The sequence below is a fragment of the Plasmodium berghei genome, assembly GCF_900002375.2.
Source record: "Plasmodium berghei ANKA genome assembly, chromosome: 13".
NCBI classification, from domain to species: Eukaryota; Apicomplexa; class Aconoidasida; order Haemosporida; family Plasmodiidae; genus Plasmodium; species Plasmodium berghei.
Window position 1 is genome coordinate 1932481 of NC_036171.2, and position 23621 is coordinate 1956101.

The window sequence follows — 23621 nt, forward strand, 5'->3', positions numbered from 1 at the left end:
GTTTTTTTCAGAATATATGCAGTATTATATTCCCTATATTTATATTTTTTTTTTTTTTTAAGAATAATAATTTTCATATGAAAAGTCACCTTCTAAATGTTTAATAGCAACACAAAAAAATGTAAAAAGGCGAAATTTAGTAAAACGAAATGATGTATATACTAAGAGTATGAGGTATCAAAATGAGCAGAAAAAAAAATTATTTTTTTCAAACTTTTTAATATATTAATAAACAAATTTAAATAAATTTTTCACATTTTTTAATGGATCATGATGGTATGATTGAACAAAAAAATGAATCATATTTCTTTTGTTTATCTCCTTCTTGGTAATATTCAAAAAAATCGTCCAACGGAATATGGTGAGGGTTTTCCGTGTAATAATCGATTTTTTCCTTATCTGTTTCGACTAAAGATATGATATTTCGCAAGCTCGAATTGACAGAACCCTAGAAAAAATTTTAAAAAATGACAAAAAAGAAAAAAAAATTAATTTAAAAAAATGACAAAAATTTTAAAAAATGAAACCACATCGAAACTGAACAATGCAAAACTTACCCCCTCTAGAAATTTGACTATGCGAGACGAACTATCTAAGTTATATAGGTCATTTTTAAAGGTTCGGTTCCATATATACTTTGCCAATATAGAGCAATACAAATAACAATAATAATTTGAAGGGTAATGAATTAAATGTGTTGTTTTTGAAAAATGGATATGTGGAAAAAAATCTAATATAAAAATATTTTTATAGTATAGCCCTAAAAAATATGTTTTTATTTCATTCTCAATTAATTGCTTTCTTTCATTCATATTATTTGAATTATGAGATAAAGAATAAAATATATGGTCAACAATAGATTGTATAACAAGTTGGACAATTGGGTAATAACATATAATATTTTTATTTTTAACATAATTTTCTACCATATTTTTTATTTCATTTTCATCTTTTTTTTGTGAATATAACAAAGATAATGCTTCATAGCTATTTAAATATTCCTCAAATAAATGAGAAGAAAATTCGGAAAAATCTGCTCCACTTCTATTACCTGATAAATGTTGTAAATATGTTGAACTTAATATACAATGTAATGTATGCCCAAATTCGTGAAGAAAAAGATTAACTTTTTCTAAAGTCATTTTAATATTTTCTAAAAAAATTTTAATTTTATCAGAAACCAAATTACATTTTCTATTTTCATTGGGTCTACTTTTTTTCTCTACATTTTTATTTTTATCAAGATCGGCTTTAAAATTGCAAACTAAAAAAGTGGATGTAGTTTGTCTATACAAATTTGTTTTCTCATTTTTTGAAATATCCTTATCATTTTGTTCAAAATCAGTAGACATATTATTACTTATCTCACTTTTAATAATACCTGTATAAAAAAATGGAATACTAATTTCACTATTTTCATCAAACCATTTATATTTCAAACAAATGTTCATATTTTTTGAACATCTAACTGTATATTGTGCTATTGCTTGATTTTTATTTTCCCTTTCAAATAAATCCATATATATATAACCATAAATATGATTATGTTTTTTAATTTCGAATTTTAAAATATGTTCATCCCATAATTCCCCTTTTGTTGGAATTACACTTATCATATCTAACAAATAACATTTTTTTAAAATTTTTATGACAAAGCTTAAAACATCATATAGAGTTAAATGCTCATTTAACTTGTCTTCAATTTTTTTTAATTTTTCCATTTTTATTTTATTAATATAATAAAAAATATTTTCTGGAGTTACCAAAGATACATTATTATTACCATCTTTACATTCACTACTTAATCCTGTTTTATCATAATTTTTTTTTAAATCATATTTTTCATTTTTTATATCTTGGGAATATTCCTCATTTGGTATGTTCAAATTTTTGGAGAATATATTATTGTGATTTTTATTTTCACAAAATTGAATATAGCTTTCTATGAACTTTAATTCTTCAAAAAAAAGTGGCAATATTTTTCTAAAAACCTTTTCTAAAAAATATAAAACTTTATCAGGAGAATTTAATATACAATTTTTTAATGCATATTCATTGTAGTTTTTAAAATTTCTATAAATAATTAACATATTTCTATAATATTGTAAAACTAAAATATTGTTTTGAAAATCTTTATTTGTCTTTTTAAATAAATTATAAATTTTTTCTCTTAAATTTTGTTCAGGAATATTTTCCAAAAGTGTTAATAAAAAAGAACTATCTTGTAAAATATATATATAATCACTAGTAGGATAGAAATAGCTTTTTTTTATTTTATTATTTTTATATAAAGGTTTAATTTTATTTTCATATTCAATTAATGTATTCTTATCTATATATGGTAGTAGTTTATTTTTTTCAATATAAATTCCTTCCAAATTGGTAGAAAAATTAGAAGATGCATGAAATGAAAAATATTTTTCTTGGGCTTGTAATTCTAAATATTCTTTTTTCCTCTCCTTTTCTTTAATATGTACACCCTGATTTTCCATAGATTGAATCATATTTTCTAAAACTTCTTTATGCTCATAATTTAATATATTTATATTATCATTATATTTTTGTTTTAAAAAATTATAAATTTTTTCATCAATATTTATTTCATCAATAAAATTAGTTAATTTTTCTAAACCTTCATGAGCTTTTAAAATTACATTATTATTGTTGTGTAAATTTCTTAACAGTTCTAAAGCATCACCTAATTTACAAAGATTATTTGAAACGGTATCTATTATATTTACAATTATATATATATTACTTTCCTTAAATATATTTTGCAATAATTTTTTACATATTTTTATACACATATTAGTAAATTCTAAAATATTTTCACCATTATTAGATATTCCTTTTAATTCGAGAATAAACCCTTCATCATCTTCATCTTTATTATTTATTTTGTTCACTTTTTTTAAAACACCATCGATATATTCAATGTCACTATTTTTTAATTTGTCTACGCATGTTAAGGTTTGTTCAAAGTTATAATTTCCACTAATGTAACACTTTTTATCTTTAAAAATATTCCTGTTATTTCCCTTTATATTTAACCTAGCACTACTAACTTCAATTTTATTTAAAACATTCTTAAAATTTATATTATCTAATATATTTAATTTAGTACTATGTTTATCTTCAATAAACTTGTTAACTAATACTTTCCTATCAATACAAATTCCTCTCCTTATTTTTTCACGAATTGATATTTTTCCTGCTCGTTTTAAGTAATAGATTGAATTTTCCATTATAGACACTTGCATAGCTATTTTTTTTTATTTTTTTTTTTATTTTTAGATTTTACTTATTTGAAATTCCCTTTTTGGGGGGGTCACAAATATGAAAGCGGATTCTATGCAATGTGTGCATATTTATAGGTATTTTTCGAAGCAAACAAAAGTACATGCACATATATGTATATAGGATACACAACCATGTATATTTTTCCCCTTTTTATATTTGAGTAGGGAGATATTCATACGGTATATCTATTTTTTATTATTTATTTGTGCAAATCTCATTTATCACATAATTTGATAAAAAGTTTTAATACAGAGCTATTTGATAAATCATGAAGAATATATATGTATACGCACATATGCTTATATAATGTATTAATATTTCTTCATGCTGTCGAAAAATTAAAACACAATCTACAAATATAAAATAAATGGATAAATAGAGATATAAAGAATGGTTGAAATAATTATTATTGAAAAATTTTATTTCAAAAAAAAAAAATAAATCAATCAATAACTTTAATTTTCAAATAAAATTAGCATGAATTTATTTCATCACTCCCACGTTTGCATAAAAATTACATCGTTTGTTATGTTTTTATGGTGAATAATAATTTACAAAAAAAAAATAAAAAAAAATTATCCGACTAAGCTTCCTGTTTTATAATTTAAAAAAAAATTATCACAATTTATCATGATTTTCAAGTGTACAAATGTAATACTAAAATTATATACAACCTATGTATATATTTATATGTTTTGGTGCTATTATTATATAGCCTTGTGGAAAAAACTATATATATTTTTTTAATAGCTAGCTAAATGGATATTTCTAATTTTGATTTTATGGATATAATAGGAAAGGGAACATATGGTTAGTTTTATTGTGGAGAGTGGTAAATGAGAGTGACACATAATTATATATTTGTGTGAAGAATGTATATAATTGGCTAAATATACATAATATATATTTTATTTTTTTAAATATTTAAAAACGAAGGGGTTGTGTACAAGGCCATAGATAAAAAGGAAAATAAAATCGTTGCAATAAAAAAAATAATAAATTTGTGTGATCATAATTATGGGATAAGCAAAATTATATTACGAGAATTAAGCATACTTCAAAAAATAAATCACAAAAATATAATTGGTATTATTAGTTTTTGTAAAAATAAAACATCATGAGTCTTATCCTTTAATATAATCGCATACAAATTGAGTTTTTCATCTGGTTTTATTTTTTTTATATTTTTTTTAAGTTTTAAGAAACATTTTTTATGGGAAAGACATAGAACAAAAGTTGATAGGGGAAAACCTAGAAAATTCGTGTTTGTATTTAGTAAGAAATAAATATCAAATATAACACCAGAAATATATTATTATATGAATAAAATTTTTAGTAATACGCTGTTAAAATTTATTTCACTTTTTCCTTGCCCCCCTTCTTTTTGAAAAGACCTTCGAATACTGTGACATTGATCTCCTAAATTTTACAAAAATATATAATTTAAATATCAAGGAAGTGAAGTATATAATATTTGAAATATTATTAGCGTTGTGCTATTTGCATTCAAATAATTATTTGCATAGAGATATAAAACCGGAAAACATATTTATCAATTCAAAAGGTGAAATAAAATTAGGAGATTTGGGATTGTCTGTTGAAAAAAGTGACAATATGACCCCATCAGTGGTAACAATCTGGTATAGATCTCCAGAGTTGTTATTAAAACAAAATAATTATGATCAGAAAATCGATATTTGGAGTTTGGGGTGCTTATTTGTTGAACTAATAACTGGGAGGTATATTTGCACACACATTTGCTTATTATCATTTATTATATTCAATTTTCCGTTGTATATGTGAATAAGTATTGAAATATTGCATATTTTGTATAGACACATAAAAAAACAAAAAATAATTTTTTTTTAGACCTCTTTTTCCAGGGAAAAATGACCAATCACAGGTAGGTACAAAATATAAAAAATTTGCATAAACTTTTTTAAAAATATTTTTTATTATAAAATATTATGAATGTTTCTTTTTCAGCTTGATTTAATTTATGCAACACTTGGAAATAAAACTGAAATAGCAATGGATAACATTGAAAGATATAACTCATTTCCTTATTATGAGGTATAATAATATGTAACTCAATCATTTAATTATTACATTAAAAAAAAAAAAGCAGCTTGTCCCTATATTGAGCTAACCATTAAATGTAAATAATATTAAGGGAATATTTTTTTTTTCATTTAAGCTGTTATATATTTATATATTTTTTTAGGAACATATTTTAAAGAGTATGATTTCTGATGAATCAGTTTGCGATTTAATTTCTAAAATGTTAATTTATGATCCATATTTTAGGATATCATCAAAGGAAGGTTATATTGTGTGCGTTTTATTTTGACATTTAGTTGTTTATCTAGTTTATAATACTTTTGATTTTATTAAAATATGGCGATTTTTTATCTTTTACACAATTTTTATACACACAAAAAATAATTATATGTAAATTATTTTGCCCTTTTTCACTTTTTTTATCTTTTATTTATTATATTTCTTTCACATTTATATAATATTATTTTAATTAGCTTTAAAACATAGTTGCTTTGATGATATGACCAAGTTACCACCCCTTACCATATAGGAAAAAATATATATAATATATAAAAATAAAATTTTATAAATTAAAAGGGAAAAGTGAAGAAAATATACATTTCACATATGTTAAACCCATGTATTAAAAAACATGCAATTTTATAAAATAACTAAAAAGAACGTACAATTTTTTTCGTTTTTTTTGCGTATTATTACAATTTAAAATTTTAATATTTTTGTCATTATTATTATTATTTTTTAATTTTTTTTTTTTTGAAAACCTATTTGCTACTAAACATTTTACTTGTTATTATTCAAATTCCAATTTTTAAAAATTCGACATCACCTGTGTCAGCATTTTCATTCTGTTATAAATAATACAATACATATTATATTATTATTATTATTTTTTTAATTTGTTTTAACTTTTTTTAAATTTAAATTAATTTATATTGGAAGTTTCTCTCTACAATTAAAATTTTTTTTAACATTTTTGTATGACAATATAATACCCGATTGAACAAGCAAATTAATGAGTAATTTGTTATTATATAATAATAATATTTGTGAAAATATTACATAATCAATTAAATAATAAAAATGTAAATTTTTTTAGTTTGTTAATAGAGTTATTTTTTTTCGCTTTGTTCTATACAATGTCAAGTCATCATCATGTTCCATGCAATTCCTTTCTTACATGTGCTATGTGTAGCACTCATGTTAATACATATAAATAACCCATTTGTATGTTCAAATATAAAAAAATGCAACAAGCATATGGCTTCAATGAGTATATATAATTTTACTAGAGGGGGGAATTTATGTGGGCGTTTTAAGAATATGTTACCCCGTTTTATCAAAATACTATCATATAAAAATTTTAGTCCTTATAAAAAGTTAGAAGAGGTTAATGAGCCAAATATATGCTATAAAGGAATTGATAATTTCAAACAATATTTGTATAAAAATAATGGAAAACAACAAGTTACAAAAAATGATAAAAAAAGCAAAACATATAAAAACAAATCAAAATTGTTATTTATAAATTCTTCAAAATCACCTCATTTTAATTTAAAAAAAAAATGGAATAAAAATGAAGGTCTAAACTATTTATTCAATCGTAAATTAATCTATACTCAAGGAAATTATGGGAGTAATGTGTACTCTAAAATATTTAATTCAGAAAAAAAAAATTATTCAATTCATTCGTTAGGAGATACTACAAACAGTGGTAATATATTTTCGAATAATGACAAAACTAACAATTATGAAAATTATAATGGAAATAATTTGGATAGATATTTTGACGAAATAAATAAATATATAAATGTAGACATATATAAAAATAAATATGGAGAAGAAATTTACAACGAAATAGTAAATTTATATGTTAAAAGAGATATTCCTAAAAATTATGAACAAAAATATTTTTTTAGAAATGTAAAAAAAAGTATAATTTTTGATATGGATAAATATAATGATGAAGAATTTGAAAAAAAAATTGAAGAAGAATTTACAAATAATGGAGTATTAATAAATACTATAAATAAAAAATATTATAGCAAAAAATATATAAAAAGAATGATAACTATTCTTAATTATTTACCATTATTAAAAATAATTAATACCCCTACAGATTTAAAAAACTTAAAAAAAATATATTTACCTTTATTGTCACATGAGTTAAAAATTTTTCATTTTTTTTTAGTAAATATTACAGGGGGTCATTTTTCACCATCTCTTAGTTTATTAGAACTACAACTATCTTTGCTATATATTTTTAATCCACCTTTAGATGAAATTATATATGATATAGGGCATCAAACATATATACATAAAATATTAACTGGTAGAAAATTATTATTTTTATCGTTAAGGCAAAAAAATGGAATTAGTGGCTTTTTAAATATTTTTGAAAGTATTTATGATAAATTTGGTGCAGGACATAGCTCAACAGCTTTAAGCGCAATACAAGGTATATATGAAGCAGATTGGCAAGTATTACATTCTAATAAAAAAGGAAATGATATCTTAAAAAATGAAGATAATTATGATCGTAATTGCACACCAAATAAATTCTACATTTCTATTATTGGCGATGGGGGATTAACTGGTGGAATGGCTTTAGAAGCCTTAAATTATATATCCTTTTTAAATTCAAAAGTTTTGATAATTTATAATGATAATAGGCAAGTTTCACTTCCTACAAATGGAAAGTGTATATCCGGGAATAAGCCAATAGGAGCTATTTCAGACCATCTTTATGATTTTGTCAAAAAAAATGGCAAAATAATTGGAAGTGAAACTTTAAACGAAGTTAACCATTACAATAGTAAAGAAAGTAATATTAACGAGTCGGATAAAAACCAAAATATTTTTACAAATATTAATTATAATTATATAGGACCTATTGATGGAAATAATATAGAGAATGTTATAAAAATTTTAGAAGACATAAAAAATAAGGGAATACAAAAATCAACCATACTTCACATATTAACAAAAAAATCGAGCGATTTTATAAATTCCAAAAGTCCAATAAATATTATGCATTCAATAAAAAAAAATGAAATTTTCAAATTTAATTTAGAAGAATTGGATAGTTGTCATGAAGAAAATAATAATATAAATGAACAATCTAAAAAAGAAGATAACGAAAAAAATTATACTATAATAAATGATAATGAAATATTTTCAAACGAAACATATATTAATATATATACAAAAGAAATGTTAAAATATTTAGAAAAAAATAAAAATATTATATTTATTTCTCCGGCTATGTTAGGGGGATCAGGACTATTAAATATTAGCAAAAAATATCCAAAAAATGTTTATGATGTGGGAATAGCAGAACAACATGCTGTTACATTTTCAGCCTCTATGAGTATGAATAAAAATTTAAATATACATTTACACATATATTCAACATTTATGCAAAGAGCATATGATCAAATAATACATGATTTAAATTTACAAAAAATTCCGTTAAATATTATTATTAATAGAAGTGGGTTAGTTGGCGAAGATGGAGCTACACATCAAGGTATTTATGATTTATCTTATTTAGGAGTTTTAAATAATTCTACTATTATATCTCCAAGTAATGATATATCTCTAAAAAAGGCTCTAAAATATTGTTCTATAAATAGAAAAGAAGGTTCTATATTTATTCGTTTACCTAAAGTGAACACATTGAGTAATAGTTATATGGAAAATTATTTAAATATGAATATTATGAGAGATATAAAAGAAATTGAAAAAATAGAAAATCCAGAATATGCTCGAAATAATTACTTTGGTAAATCACAAATAATTCAAATGAGTAACCCAAACAAAAAAGAAAAAGAAGGAAAAAAATTAGTCTGTATATTTAATATGGGAAGTATGTTATATAATATTGTAAATGCAATAAAAGAAATAGAAAAAGATCCAAAATTTTCTGAACAATTTTCTTTTTCAATTGTTGATATGATATTTTTAAACCCAATGGATAAAAATATTATAGACTATGTAATAAATAAAAATAAGCATGATTATTTGATTACATATGAAGATAATACATTGGGTGGTTTTTACACACACTTTAATAATTATTTGATTGAAAAAAATTATATATCAAAGAATAAATTATCTGTTAAAAATATTTATTTTCCAAACCATCCAATAGAGCATGCTACATATAAAGAACAACAAGAGTTTGTAAAAATGGACCATCAAAATTTAATATATCGAATTAAAAATTATTTAACAAACAATTTTTAATGAATAACAAAATATTTTATACAAAAGTTTATATTTTACTAATATTTAGGAATATATATTTCTCATTTTTTGTTTTTTTTAATAATGTACATAAAATGTACGTTTCAATGAATGAAATATTTTTTTATTTTAAACAGTAATTGCTATAAATCCTGATAAACTTTTTCATTTTTTTTTTTTAAATATTACACACATTTATAAATCTGAAAAAAAAATTATAAAATTATATACAACCATGTTGTTAAGTATAATCCTTGAAAATTGCTTTCCTTTAGATAGTCTTTTCATTTTATTATAAAATGTTTGAATTTTTTATACAGGGTTAATAAGGATTGCAAAAAAAAAAAAACTCGTTTCAATGTCTTTTCCTATGAATAATAATAAGGGTTATTATTCAAGTATTGTTTCGAAATTATTTCCTACAACCCCTTTCGATAAATTAATATTATCTATAGTTTCACAAAACTGAAGTTATTTGTCTTTCTTATATTGTTTAAAATGATATAATTTTTTGCAATTTTTTTTCATCAACTTATAAATTAGCAGAACAAACAAAAAATTAAATACTCATTAAATTTATAATGAAAACTATTTTCCAAATTTACATGAAATATGTTATACATAAACTGTTATTTAAAATTCATAAACATTATTTTCGTATTAATTAGAATAATTTTTACTATTTATTTGTTTTTTTATAAAAATAATTGTTTAATATATTTTTTTAATTTATATATATATATATAACGGGTATAATTGTGCATATATTATTACTAGTTCCCTAACAATAAAATTTGGCTGTATATTTTTATTATCATTCTTATTTTGTTTATTCGATTTTTAATTATTTTTGTTATTATTTTATGCATGTCATGTATATAATATATATATATATATATATATTTATTTATTTATTTAAAAATAATTGTAGTATTTATTTATTATTTATTTGTTTAAATGGCTTTTCAATTTAATATTTTTTTACTTAAAGTTTTTAGTATACATAGGTATGTACAGAGCAACTCACCATTTGTAATTCCTCAAATATTTGTAACTTAATTATATATCATGCATGTATGTGTTAGTTATATTCACTTTTATAGAAACTTGTGAATGTATTTAAATAATAAAAACAATCTTTAAGAATAGCAATATAAATAATTTATCGAAATCGAGTTCTTATTTTGTTTATCTTGTATATTTCTATTATTTTATTTTATTTTTTTTTTTGATACATGTTAAATTTTAAAGTTCGTACTTGTTTAAGCTACCATATTTACAGATAAAAAATTTTTAAATTACAAATTAAGAACAAAAATGATTCAAATAAGTAAATGAATATAATATGCGGAGGTTGCACAATATATGCATATGCTATATACATATTTAAAAATTTATGAACTAAATTGAAAAAAAACATTTATGACAATAGTATAAAACACACTATATGGAATACATTGTTTATATGCATGTATGGAATATCATTTACTAATATTATTGGGAATATATACATTCATTCTGTTTTGTATTTATTTATTTCACTTTTTTTTATATCTTATTATAATGAAAAAAAAAAGAAAGTGTGGAAAAAATGGACACAATGGAAATAAAAATACAGGGGGGGAATTAAGAAATGTAAAAAGAAAAATAGACGAAGAAAATAATACAAAATTGGAAGTATCATTTTATGGGCATAGAAATATTTTACTTAAAGATATTCAAAATTTTATAATAAATTTAAGAATAAATAAAAATATTTTAAAAAATAATATTTTTCAAATAAAAAACAATGAAAATTTAACAAATTTAATAATTATGATAATACCTAATTTATCTTGTACATATATAAGAGATATAACAACAGATAATGTTTTTAACAAATTACAAAAAAATAATAATTTTAGAAAAATGCAATTAGAAGAAAATTGTGTAAAAAGCTCTTATAGTAATATTATTGCTAAAATGTTAAATATACCAGTATTCAAAAATAAAGAAAAAACAAACAATGTTGTGAATTTTAATATAGAAAATTTTTTATTAACAAAAGAACAGATGTTTTTAAATAGATACCCTAATTCAGATTCTGTTAATTATATTAATTTTGATAATATTGACTATAAAAAAAAAAAAAAAAAAATTTCTGATATAAAAAATTATTTATTTTCCTCTGTCAATTCGGTGTATATTTCTACCCATGAACCCAACTTTGAACCAAACAACTCTGAAAACATCTCAGCAGATGCACATACTCCAAATGGCAACACTATCCATGATACAACTTCAAAAACTAATTATGTAAAAAAAAAAACTTTTACAGATGAGCATATAGAAATATATGCAAAAATATTAGAAAAACTTATAAATACATCATCGTCCATAAGATTAGAAAAAACAAATAGGCAATTAAGTTCAAAACCAAAAGTGGATTATCAAAATAATAAAAGAAAAAGCGATGAAATAAAAGAAAATGTTGATGGTAATTCAAAAATTATAAGGAATACATTATTAAATGATTGTAAAATTGATGAAAATACTGAAATGATTTCTAATGGTAATAATGAAGATATGGCGAATCAAAATAACAAAGCAGATCTTATATGTGATAAAGAAAGTGAAGAAACTATATATGACAATATTATAGATGTAGAGAATCATGAACATAAAATAGAAACTATTCTTAAAACAGAATCAAATCAAGAATCCAATACAAACAAATTTGAATTTGATTTAAATAATATTTTTAGTGTAGATTGTGAAATGTGCGAAACTTCAGGGGGGTATAGAGAACTTACAAAAGTTACAATAGTAGATGCATATATGAATATAATTTATGATTCATATGTACTACCTGATAATAAAATAACAAATTATTTAACATTATATTCAGGAATAAATGAAAACACATTAAAAAATGTTCATACAAAATTAACAGATGTACAAAAAGAACTAAAAAATATATTAAATAATAAATCAATACTTGTTGGACATTCTTTAGAAAATGATTTACATGCTTTAAAAATTAAACATGATTATATTATTGACACTTCAGTTATTTATTCTAATAATAATTATAATTTTTTAAAACCTTCTCTGTTTAACCTTTCAAAAAAGCATTTAAATATTACAATGGAAAGGGAAAACGGACATAATTCAATAGACGATGCTCGAATTAGTATGTTTCTAGCATTAAAAAAGGTATGCACATATATGTTTGTTAATATATTATATTTTTTTGTTATACATTATTAATTTTTTTTTTTTTTTTTTTTTTTTTTTTTTTTTCCAATATTTAGATTAGCGAGTTTGATAATTCAGAAACTTATTATGGATTCCATCCACTTCCATTATTTATGGAAAAAAATAATTATTTAAATGTAAAGAGTAATTTTATTAGTGAACAAGATATAAATTCAAAGTATAATAAAAATATGTGTATATATGATTCTAAGAATATATATATTGAAGAAAAATTTTCAAAATATATAATGCGAAACTGTTTTTATTGTCCATGTGAAGATGATGAAGAATGCATAGAAAATCTTATAAATAATATAAAAAATGAAAATAAAATAAAAAATTATATTTTAATATTAAGAGAATATGAAAATTTATGTAATGCTAAAATTTATAATTGTGTAAAAAATTCAAATAATAAATCTTTTAACATTGAAGACAATGAAAAGTTTTTTGATATTCCAACAAGAGTTGAAACAAATGATATATTAAATAAATTAAGTAAAAATATAGAATTTGTTTATAATAATATGAAAGAACATGATGTTTTAATTTTGTTATCATATAGTAATAATTATTTGGCTATTGAAAAAATTAAAGATACTTTAAATTTAGCAAAAGAAATATTTTATTCAGATATAATAAATATAGATGATAAAATAAAATATTTAAATGAAAAAATTCAAAATTTTCAAAAACATATTCAAAATAAAAAAGAAAATAAAGAAATTGTAGATAAAAATTCATTCTTTTTAGAGTTTAAGCATTTATTATTTACTTATGATTTGCACATTCTTAATTATTTATATCAACATAAAAATAGTGACAAAAACGCATACATAATGAATTCAATAACTAATTTGAAAAATACTTTATGTTTTAACACAAAGAAAAAAAACTACAATGGTTGGTTTTCTTTACTTCTCAAAAATTAATCTAACAAATCGAATAATACCAAAATAATATATTACACAAACTTAAGGGCTATGCCTATGATCAACTATTGTATAAAACTTCAAATATTTAGAAAATATAGACAAATAATGTTTAATATAAAAAAATACAAACCCTATCATTTTATATGTGTTATATATACTATATTTTTAATTTTGTTACACACTTATTTTTGAATCTCAAAAGAAAATCAATACCTTTAATTACTGTATATAGTTCTTGTTATTTTCCTAATTTTGTAAATTTTTTTTTTTTTTTAATTATTTATGTTATATCACACACCCTTTTAGTATATCATGGGAATGATAAAACTAATATAAATTTATTCAATATTTGAAATTTTATCAGTTTTCATAAAAAATTTTCCATTCCCATTTTATTTTATACATTTTTGGTGCTTAAAAATGTTAAAAATAAAAAAATAAACATTTTAGCCTTATCTTTAAAAAAACATTTTATAATTTTAAATATTATCATTTTATTTTTTTTAATTTTTTTTTCCACATTTACCCTAATACTAGCCATGATATATATATGGAAATAAAAAATATTGTATATATATTTATTTAATCACAAAATGTTATAATTTTTTTTAAATCAAGTAATAAAATTTGCATATATTTTAATGTTTTAATTTTGTTAATATATGTTTGACAATGTATGGTACTTATATGTGGAAACATAACTGACATTTCTTAAAAATATTGAGAAGTATATAGATATATAAGTTTAGATGCTTTTACTATTTCAAATAGTGTTCAGTATTATATTCAGGAATAAAATTAATGGGACATTATTTTGTAGTCATATTATTATACATATAAAGGAATATGGATAATGAAATAAAACAAAATAAAAGTTTGATTAAGATGACAAGTATAAAAAACAATGAATGAAATTGAACATAATGAAAAATATGCAAACTACTTGCGAAATAAAATCATAAAATACTTTAATTTGAAAAGTGAAGATTTAGAATTAAAATATATCAAATCAATATTAAACAGTAAAACATATGATTTATATAGTTCTATATATTTATTAAATTCTTCTTTTTTTGAAAATAATAAAAATACTAAATTAACAATAAACCATGTTAAAAAGTTTACACAAGATTTAGTTAACTCAAAGAATAAGTTTACCCCATCAAATATAGTAGAAAATAATAACAACTCTCAAAAACTTGGTGAAATAAAAAATGAAAGTGAAATAAAAAATAAATTTATACATAATTCGATAGAATACATTTTTAAGAAATATGATGATAAACAATATCGTAACAAGGAAAATGAAAATGACAATAAAATAACCAAAGCCATCAATAATAAAAAAAAAAATAGTCAGAAAAATTATAACCAAAATAGTGAAAATTTACATTTTTCAAAAGCAGAGAAAATACAAAATAAAACAAATCTAAATGAAAAAGAAAAGGAAGCAAACGCAAATTCATTATTTGATAAACTGCATAACAAACATGTAAAAAATATCATGTTTGAAACAAAGACAAATAACGATAAAAAAAAAAGTGAACATAACAAGTCACTCAGTAAAAAAACAGAAGAAAAAGAAGAAAAAAAAGAAACTGATTATTTCTCTTTTTTCAATAGAAAAGAAAATCCATATTCATTAAAAGATATTATTGAACTTATTGATAATGTAAAAAAAGATGATAGGAATTTCTATAATGAAAAAGATAATAATAATGATCAAATTAGTCAAAAAAAAAAAAAAAAAAATATTCAAATTTGTACATGCAATGGGAAAAACCATAAAATATATGCAAACTGTCTTATATGTGGAAAATTATTTTGTTCAAAAATTAAATTTAAAAACTGTATATTTTGTGATAATCCTTTATTTGAATCCGATTTTATAAATACCATATTTTTATCGACAAAATTAGAAACTAAAACAAATAATATTATTGCAAATATGAAAATTTCAAATCCGTTTCTCTACAAATATTACTTTGATCCACTTAATAATAATTTAAAAAAGGGTTAGTTTTTTTCATTAAATTCAAATAAAAAAGAAAAAAATGTGCAAATATTTCTTATATTTTTATCTAATTATTACAATAAATATTTATTTTTATTTCTATTTCTTTTATATACCCATCCAATGGTGCTATCTTATTTAATAATTTACATAAAAGCGTACAACCATCAATATATAAATAAATGAGTGTGCATAAATATATACAATGTTCATTACCCTCTACACACGCAATATATATATATGTGTTTTTTTTTCTTTTTCAACATATGCAGCTATTAATATGCGAAATAAAATGCTAAAAAACTCTGTAAATGAAGAAAATACAAAAATAATTGATGACAGTATAGATTGGTTTGAGAATGACATTAAACATACACTCAACATTCATGATATTAATTTTTCATGTTATGATGATGATACAAAAAATGAGATAGTAAACAAATATTATGACATATTCAAAAAAAAAATTAGTAAGACAATTTTGTATATTCTTATTTCATTTTTAATCCAATTGGTTGAATATGTACATTTGTGAAAATATATAACCCATTTTTATCGATTTCATTAGTATTACATGTACAGCTTTTTTTATTTCGTGCTTTGATCCTTATATAGAATTCGCTACCTGCACTCTCCGTTCATATACATATAATAGCAATGCTAGCGAAATAAACATCCTTATTTTATCTTGTTCATCTTTTGCAGCCGATATAAATATTGACATTGATTTTGAAAACCTTAAAATAAATGAAAATGTGGATTATGTAAAAATCAAAGAATTTAGTGAATACTTAAATGAGCACGAAAAAAAATATCAAGAAAAAAAAAAAAAATTATCTAATAATACACCCCATAATTATTTAAGTAATAAAGAAAAAAAATACATAAGTTATGTTAATGATTTATGTAAAATGTTTTTAAAAAATGACACACCAAAAAAGGATACAAATTTACTTAAATCCGAAAAAATGAATCCCATCACTGAAAAGAAAAGATATAAATATAATGTGTTAAACGTGAGTGATGACGAGTTTTAGACCAGTTTTAGAAGAATTCTCATTTGGGCTGTCCCATATGTTTATTTTTTTTATTAACATATAGCTAGCTAGCTACAAAAAAAAACTAAAAATAAGTAGCTATTTTTTTTTCTTTTTTTTTTCGTTTGTTAATTTACATAAGTTAGTGAAAACTAGTAAAATTTTTAAATAATAATAATAATATTAAAAAAAAGAAAAAGGGCAAAATATTTGTCCCACTGTAGGTTTTTCAGCTATCAAAAATTTAAATAACTATGCATACAATAGATATATACAAAAAAAAAGGTGTAAAAAAAATATCATGTTTTATTTTTAAAACATGGTTAGGCTAATGTATAGAAATATGAATTTGTCGATTTTTGAATTCTTTATCTTTACCAATTTATGCATAAAATTCCTGCAATAGCTATTGTAGGAATTTAGTTATTAAATTAAAACATAATTATGTTTTAAAAATATGTAAATACAATTATAATATACCATTTTGATAAGATTATTATATTTATATACATTATATATGCATATATATTTTACTCATTATTATGCACACTTCCCCCTCTAAGGGATAAAATGGATTCCATACTATTTGTGTTACCATAATTATTTGAATTAAATATATTTCTCTGATAATCATTTATTATATTGTTATAATTTTTGATAATTTCGGTATCATCATTATTTGGTATATTTCCTGAATAAATATTAAAATTCATATTATTCATAATATTAGCTGAATGGTATTCATCGTTTTGATTTACTAACAAATTGTTAGTATTATTGTGTTGGTTATTTTTAATAGAATTATTAGGAGATGGTGAATTGGCTGTAATCGTTCCACAACCAGATGGGGAAATCGATGAGTGTTGATTATTATTAGCATTCATAATATTCATTCCCTTTATATTTGAAAATGGGTATATGCTATTTTTTCCATTTATATCAGAAGGGATATTATCATAAAAATTATTACCAAAAGAGTTATTATTAATATCATTCATATTTGTATGGAAATGATTATTAATATTATGATTTATATGTAAAGGTACACTATTTATTCGATTGCAATTTTCATTAATATTTGGTGCATAATTTATGTTAGCCATTCTCATATTTTGATTGAGCCCACCATTTAAGCTACTAGCTATTTCAGAGTTCATATTATGAATAATATTCATATCTGCTACATAATTTCCATCGACTTGTTTCGACCCATTCCCATTATTATTATTATTATTATTATTATTACTATTATTATTATTACTACTATTATTATTATCATGATCATAAAACATATTAATTGGTTGTTTTTCTTCTGCACACGTATTATTAACCATATTAAAATCTATTTTATTATTTGCCATATTATAATTTATAAAATCCATATTTTGGCTAGCTGAAATATTATCAAAATAATTTAAGGGTTTTATAAAATTGTTACTTCTATTATTAATATTAGCTATATCGTTGTGTGCATAATTCATATTGTTTGGTTGGGTATATGGTATTTTTGGAAATTGCTTAGTGAAGCTATTTCCTGATCTCATATTATTAATCCCTGTATTATTACTATTGTTATTATTATTGTTATTTTTTTTAATTATTAAATTTCCGTCTTCTCCATATTGCTGTTCATTATGTATAGGTTTGGTATTTGCAAATTGTTTTGGATTAATATACACACCAATATTTGAGCTATTTCGTGTGTCGAAAAAATTGTTATTTCTATTTCCTTCGGAAACCCCATATATACTAGTTCTTTTATTATTGTCAATAGTGTTTTCAATTCTTATATTATTTATTACAGGTTTGATTATATTACTTCTGTGAGGGTTGTTCGAAAAATCAACAAGTGGCTGTTTGTTATATTCTAAATTATTTTTTCCTTCCTCTATTTCTTTCATATTTCCATTTGCATTGACTCCATATATTTTGTTTTCTTCTTTTAATTTATTTATATAATTTACAATTTTTATTATATATGGCTCATCTTTTTCATTTGGTTCCACTGGGAATATTTTTCTTTGTTTTTTTTGTTTTCTATTAATAAATGTTAATATATAACTGGATTTAGAATGATCATAATGTATATAACAGTTTGTACATATTTCTTTATTTTTTTGTACAGTTTTATTTAGCATTCTTATATCCATTTTTTGATATATTTTTTTTTTATCTTTATTATATCTAGTATTATTAGTGTTTACACATTTATTATCATCAAATTCTTTTAAAATTCCACAATCTTTCATGTTATCTAATTTGTTTATAATTGTACATGGATTCTCATTATTTGTACTAATACATGTTATTTTTCTTTTTTTTTCTTTTCCTTGTATATATGCATTTTGTTGCAAAATATGTGGAATATTGTTATGCATGTTCTTTATGCTATCCCTTGGATTGCAATTCGATCTGTTATTAATCATAATTTTATTAGATACATTAGCTAAATGAGAAGTGGATACATCTGGTGGCGAAGCAACAAAGCCAGTTCCACCAGAACCTGAAACAACCATATTTCCATTTCCTTCAAGTGGTATATTTTTATTTATTATATTTTCATTATTGATATTCATAATATCAATTATTTTTTCAATATTATTATTTATTATACTATCATTAATTATATCATCATTTAAGACATTTGGATGAATATTATTATTTTGAAGAAAATATAATTCATCAAAATTCTGATTATTATATCCATCTATCATAGTGTCATCTAATGTTAATAATTGTTTATAGTTATCATACATTCTTGACACATCATTATCCTTAGAATTGTTTTTTGATTTACTCTTGAACCCCCCTCCATTATATCTATTAATACCATTGCCTCTAATAGAATCTTTTTTATTATTTATTCGTATTTTATCTGGATTAGGATCCGATAAGCTATCGCCAGATGTTTTTGTTCCATCAATACTGGAAACCTTGTTTGAAATTGGAACATTTTTAAAGCAATCTTCCATTTTTGTAAATTCCATTTTTAACATATCATCATTTTTTATGATTTTGTGAATATCAATATATGTATTATTTGTAAATTTCATTAAATCTGTTTCTACACAATTATTACTAACATCATTTAAACATTTACTATTTTGATCATTGGTATTTATATTATAATTGTTATATATATTATCACACATATTATGCATATCATTATTCGAAAATTTGTGTGAAAATTTTGTTGAAATATTTCCTGAATAATTACCTGAATGATCGGTTGAATATTTCCCTGGGAAATTGTTTGGAAAATCTTTACCAACTTCATTATTATAATTATGAGCATTCATGGTTATATCATTAATCGATTTTTTTTTTATATTTCGAAATGAATTCTCATTTTTATTTCCATTTAATATTTGTATATTATTTATTAAGGTTTCATTATTTATGTTACTTTTAGAAAAACGGTTATGAACATTGTCAGAAAAATTTACATTACTACCATTATTACGATTGACATGGCTAGCGCGTCCACCATTTCCAAAATAATTCCCTTCGTTTATATTAGTAACATGATTATTATGTTTATTTAATATATTTAAATCTTCTTGACTGTTTGCCATATTTGAATCAACAAAATTATTAATCGATTCAGTGTCGGCATTTCTATCATATGTGTGCACATCTGTGAAGGTACTATCACTAGCATAACTTTTATTATAAGGTATATAATTATTATTATTATTAATATCGTTAGGAGCAACCTTTGACTCGTTTATTTTAGATATTATACAATTTTTAGAATCGCAAAATTGCTGCCCATTTGTTTGAGCATTATTATTATTATTATTATTATTATTATTATTATTATTATTATTATTATTATTATTATTATTATTATTATTATTATTATTATTATTATTATTATTATTATTATTGTTATTGTTATTATTACTATTATTACTATTATTATTGCTATTATTACTATTATTATTGTTATTATTACTATTATTATTATTATTATTATTATTATTATTATTATTATTATTATTATTATTATTATTATTATTATTATTATTATTATTATTATCATCGTCATCATTGTTATCCATAATAATGTGTGTAACAATCTGCTCGTTGCTATTTTTCTTATTATTTATTTCATTAGCTTGTTTCTCATTTATTTCATCATCTTGATTTTTTTTATCATTCTTATTTTTATCTTCCGCTTCTTCATCATTTATTTCGTGATAATTACAATTTTGTTTATCTCCATCTCGACTTTTATCATCATCATCATTACCATCATCATTGTTCCCACTTGTGTTTTTATTATTCAATCCGATTCCGATACCCCCTCCACTTGTTGTATCATTGCTGCTACTTTTATTGTTATTGTTTTCATCATATTTATGTGTTCTATTATCTTGATCATTTGCATTATTATTTTCTTTAGAACTATGATTCGAATAATAATTATCATAAAGTTTACCTTTCATATTATTATAAATTTGTTGATCAAATATAATATTTGGCTCAAATTTATAAATTTTATTTTTCTCCCCAATTGATAACTTAGAGTTTGTTTCATTTTTTATAAAATCAAATTGCATTTTACCTGAATGTACATAATTTTTCATTTCTTCTCCCATTTGAACATAGTTTTCTTTATTTAATTTATTAAATAAATTATTTTCATCACATATATTTAGAATAATTTTATTAGAATGGTTGATATCCTTTGAAAAATATGTATCATCATTAGTTCTACAATTATTATAATAAATTGGTTTATGTATTTGTTGTCCATGTTTTAAAAAATTAAAATGATTGTTTACTTCATTATATTTTTTAATATCCGTACATGTGTTTATATCATATTTTGATAATTTTGTACCAAATGCTTCTAAATTACCACTAACATGCATATTATTCAAATTGTTTGGAAAAAAAATTTCGTAATTGAGATTGTTTTCATCATTTTCATCACTATTCAACGTATAAACGTTTTCATATTTTTCATTTTTACCTGACTTGTTCATATAATTATGATTTGTGCATGTATTTTTTAAGCAATTTTCTACATTATTTATTTTTATCATATATTTTTTTAAATTAGGGCAATTGGTGCAATATTGAATCTCAAAATTTGAGTGTGCTCCCATTTTTAAGTCATTATGATCATTGTAATTAACATATTTTTCCATATTTTCACAAATTTTAATTTCTTTTTCAAGATTTACAACATTACATCCTCCTAAATATTCAGAGCCACTATTTCGAACTTGTTTACCAAGGGGAACAATGTCATTTATGTTTTTATCAATTATTTGATCTTGACCATTGAGATTTAAATAATATCCGGGGTATCGTATATTCTTAATACACTCTTTGTTTTTTTGACTTGTATTTATTTGAATAAAATTTTCAGAATTAGCAACATTACTATCATTTATATTAGTATCTAGCTGTCTCGAATAAATTGTATCATTTACATGATCAATATTAATTGGGGTTTTACAAATATTGGAACATTCGTATAACTGTTTTTTCTGTTCATCGGTATTTTTTAAAATACATTTATTCTTACTATCATAATTGCCATATGTCGTATTTATAAAACAAGTATTCTTTTCTTTTAATTTTATTATTTGTTCTGTTTTATTTTTTTTATATAAAAGATTATCGCTCGATAATAATTTTTTGTCACTAATCTCATAATTAATATATTCATCACATTTGTTGGAAGCTTCGTCCGCATTTAACGATATACTATTACAGTCGTAATAATTAGGAGCATAATTATTTGTATACAAATTGTATATATGAGTTTTTTTTGAAAATTTTATATTATCTTTATTATTAATTGAATGTGTGGTATTTTTTTTAAATGATAAATTATTATTACATTGATCAATATAGCTAATATTATTATTATTATTATTATTCTCACTATTACCACTATTGTCATGACTTACACTTTTTATTATTTCATTCGTTTCATTTTTTAAATTAAAATTTGTTTCTACCAAACTGTAAAATTGGGGAGCTATTGCTTGGATATGATTTACTAATGTTTCGTGAATATTTAATATATCCACATAAGTATTATTTATGTCGACGTGATTAACACACAAATCCACATTGCTGTTCATCTTTTTATTTCGAACCATTTTATAATATGTATGTACACTTATAAATTTAATTGTTACATTATATATATCCCTATTTTATTTGCATTTTCATCCTTATATGTAAGTATACATATATATATATATATATATATGTTTACTCCAAATAAGTTTTTTACAATGTTAAAGAGCAGTTTAAAAAATATACACTATGTTAATAATGTTTTATACAAATGTGTATACTGACATAAATAGCGGTATTATATATGTATTGAATATGTACATATGAATTGTATGCATGTATGTATATATATATATGTATGTTTGATTTTATTTGTATATATCTAATCTATATATATGAATATTAGGTATAATATATTTTTATATAATTATAAAATATGAATATATAAAAAAAATTGGCTTAATTTTATGCAATGAAAAATTAGTACAAAACCGTTATTCAAATTTTAATTTAAAAAATTTCTTTTTCGATATTTCAAAAATTTTATTATTTTAAAAATGAAATATAAGAATTTTTTTTTAGTTTTAATTTTTCATAATATATATAACAACTATTGAGGGCATATATATATATGAAATGGATAAATAGATTTTTTCATGTCTTATTAAAATGTGTGCATTCTGTATGAATATATGCTTATATATGTGGTATGTTATATAATAAATGTAACTTGAAATTTTATGAACT

The 23621-nt window shown here is 21.3% G+C and overlaps 6 protein-coding genes across 6 annotated transcripts; 4 read left to right on the forward strand and 2 right to left on the reverse strand.

Annotated features, from left to right (window-relative positions):
• Positions 1-268: 268 nt before the first annotated feature.
• On the reverse strand, positions 269-3260 carry PBANKA_1350800 (mitochondrial intermediate peptidase, putative; the record flags this gene model as incomplete). The annotated part of the gene is made up of 2 exons (XM_034567138.1): positions 269-448; positions 558-3260. 2 exons carry the CDS (start codon positions 3258-3260, stop codon positions 269-271), a joined length of 2883 nt encoding a protein of 960 aa, XP_034423665.1.
• Positions 3261-4058: 798 nt separating this feature from the next.
• PBANKA_1350900 (protein kinase 6) lies at positions 4059-5890 on the forward strand (the record flags this gene model as incomplete). Its single annotated transcript, XM_034567139.1, has 8 exons — positions 4059-4110; positions 4237-4386; positions 4496-4575; positions 4693-5039; positions 5170-5203; positions 5287-5373; positions 5525-5624; positions 5835-5890. 8 exons carry the CDS (start codon positions 4059-4061, stop codon positions 5888-5890), a joined length of 906 nt encoding a protein of 301 aa, XP_034423666.1.
• Positions 5891-6513: 623 nt separating this feature from the next.
• Positions 6514-9606, forward strand: PBANKA_1351000 (1-deoxy-D-xylulose 5-phosphate synthase, putative; the record flags this gene model as incomplete). Its single annotated transcript, XM_034567140.1, has 1 exon — positions 6514-9606. One exon carries the CDS (start codon positions 6514-6516, stop codon positions 9604-9606), a length of 3093 nt encoding a protein of 1030 aa, XP_034423667.1.
• Positions 9607-11169: 1563 nt separating this feature from the next.
• On the forward strand, positions 11170-13775 carry PBANKA_1351100 (exoribonuclease, putative; the record flags this gene model as incomplete). The annotated part of the gene is made up of 2 exons (XM_034567142.1): positions 11170-12801; positions 12900-13775. The coding sequence occupies 2 exons, from the start codon at positions 11170-11172 to the stop codon at positions 13773-13775; spliced, it is 2508 nt and encodes an 835-aa protein (XP_034423668.1).
• Positions 13776-14682: 907 nt separating this feature from the next.
• On the forward strand, positions 14683-16829 carry PBANKA_1351200 (zinc finger protein, putative; the record flags this gene model as incomplete). The annotated part of the gene is made up of 3 exons (XM_034567143.1): positions 14683-15793; positions 16065-16262; positions 16498-16829. The coding sequence occupies 3 exons, from the start codon at positions 14683-14685 to the stop codon at positions 16827-16829; spliced, it is 1641 nt and encodes a 546-aa protein (XP_034423669.1).
• Positions 16830-17359: 530 nt separating this feature from the next.
• PBANKA_1351300 (conserved Plasmodium protein, unknown function) lies at positions 17360-22954 on the reverse strand (the record flags this gene model as incomplete). The annotated part of the gene is made up of 1 exon (XM_034567144.1): positions 17360-22954. The coding sequence occupies one exon, from the start codon at positions 22952-22954 to the stop codon at positions 17360-17362; it is 5595 nt and encodes a 1864-aa protein (XP_034423670.1).
• Between the last annotated feature and the right edge of the window lie 667 nt (positions 22955-23621).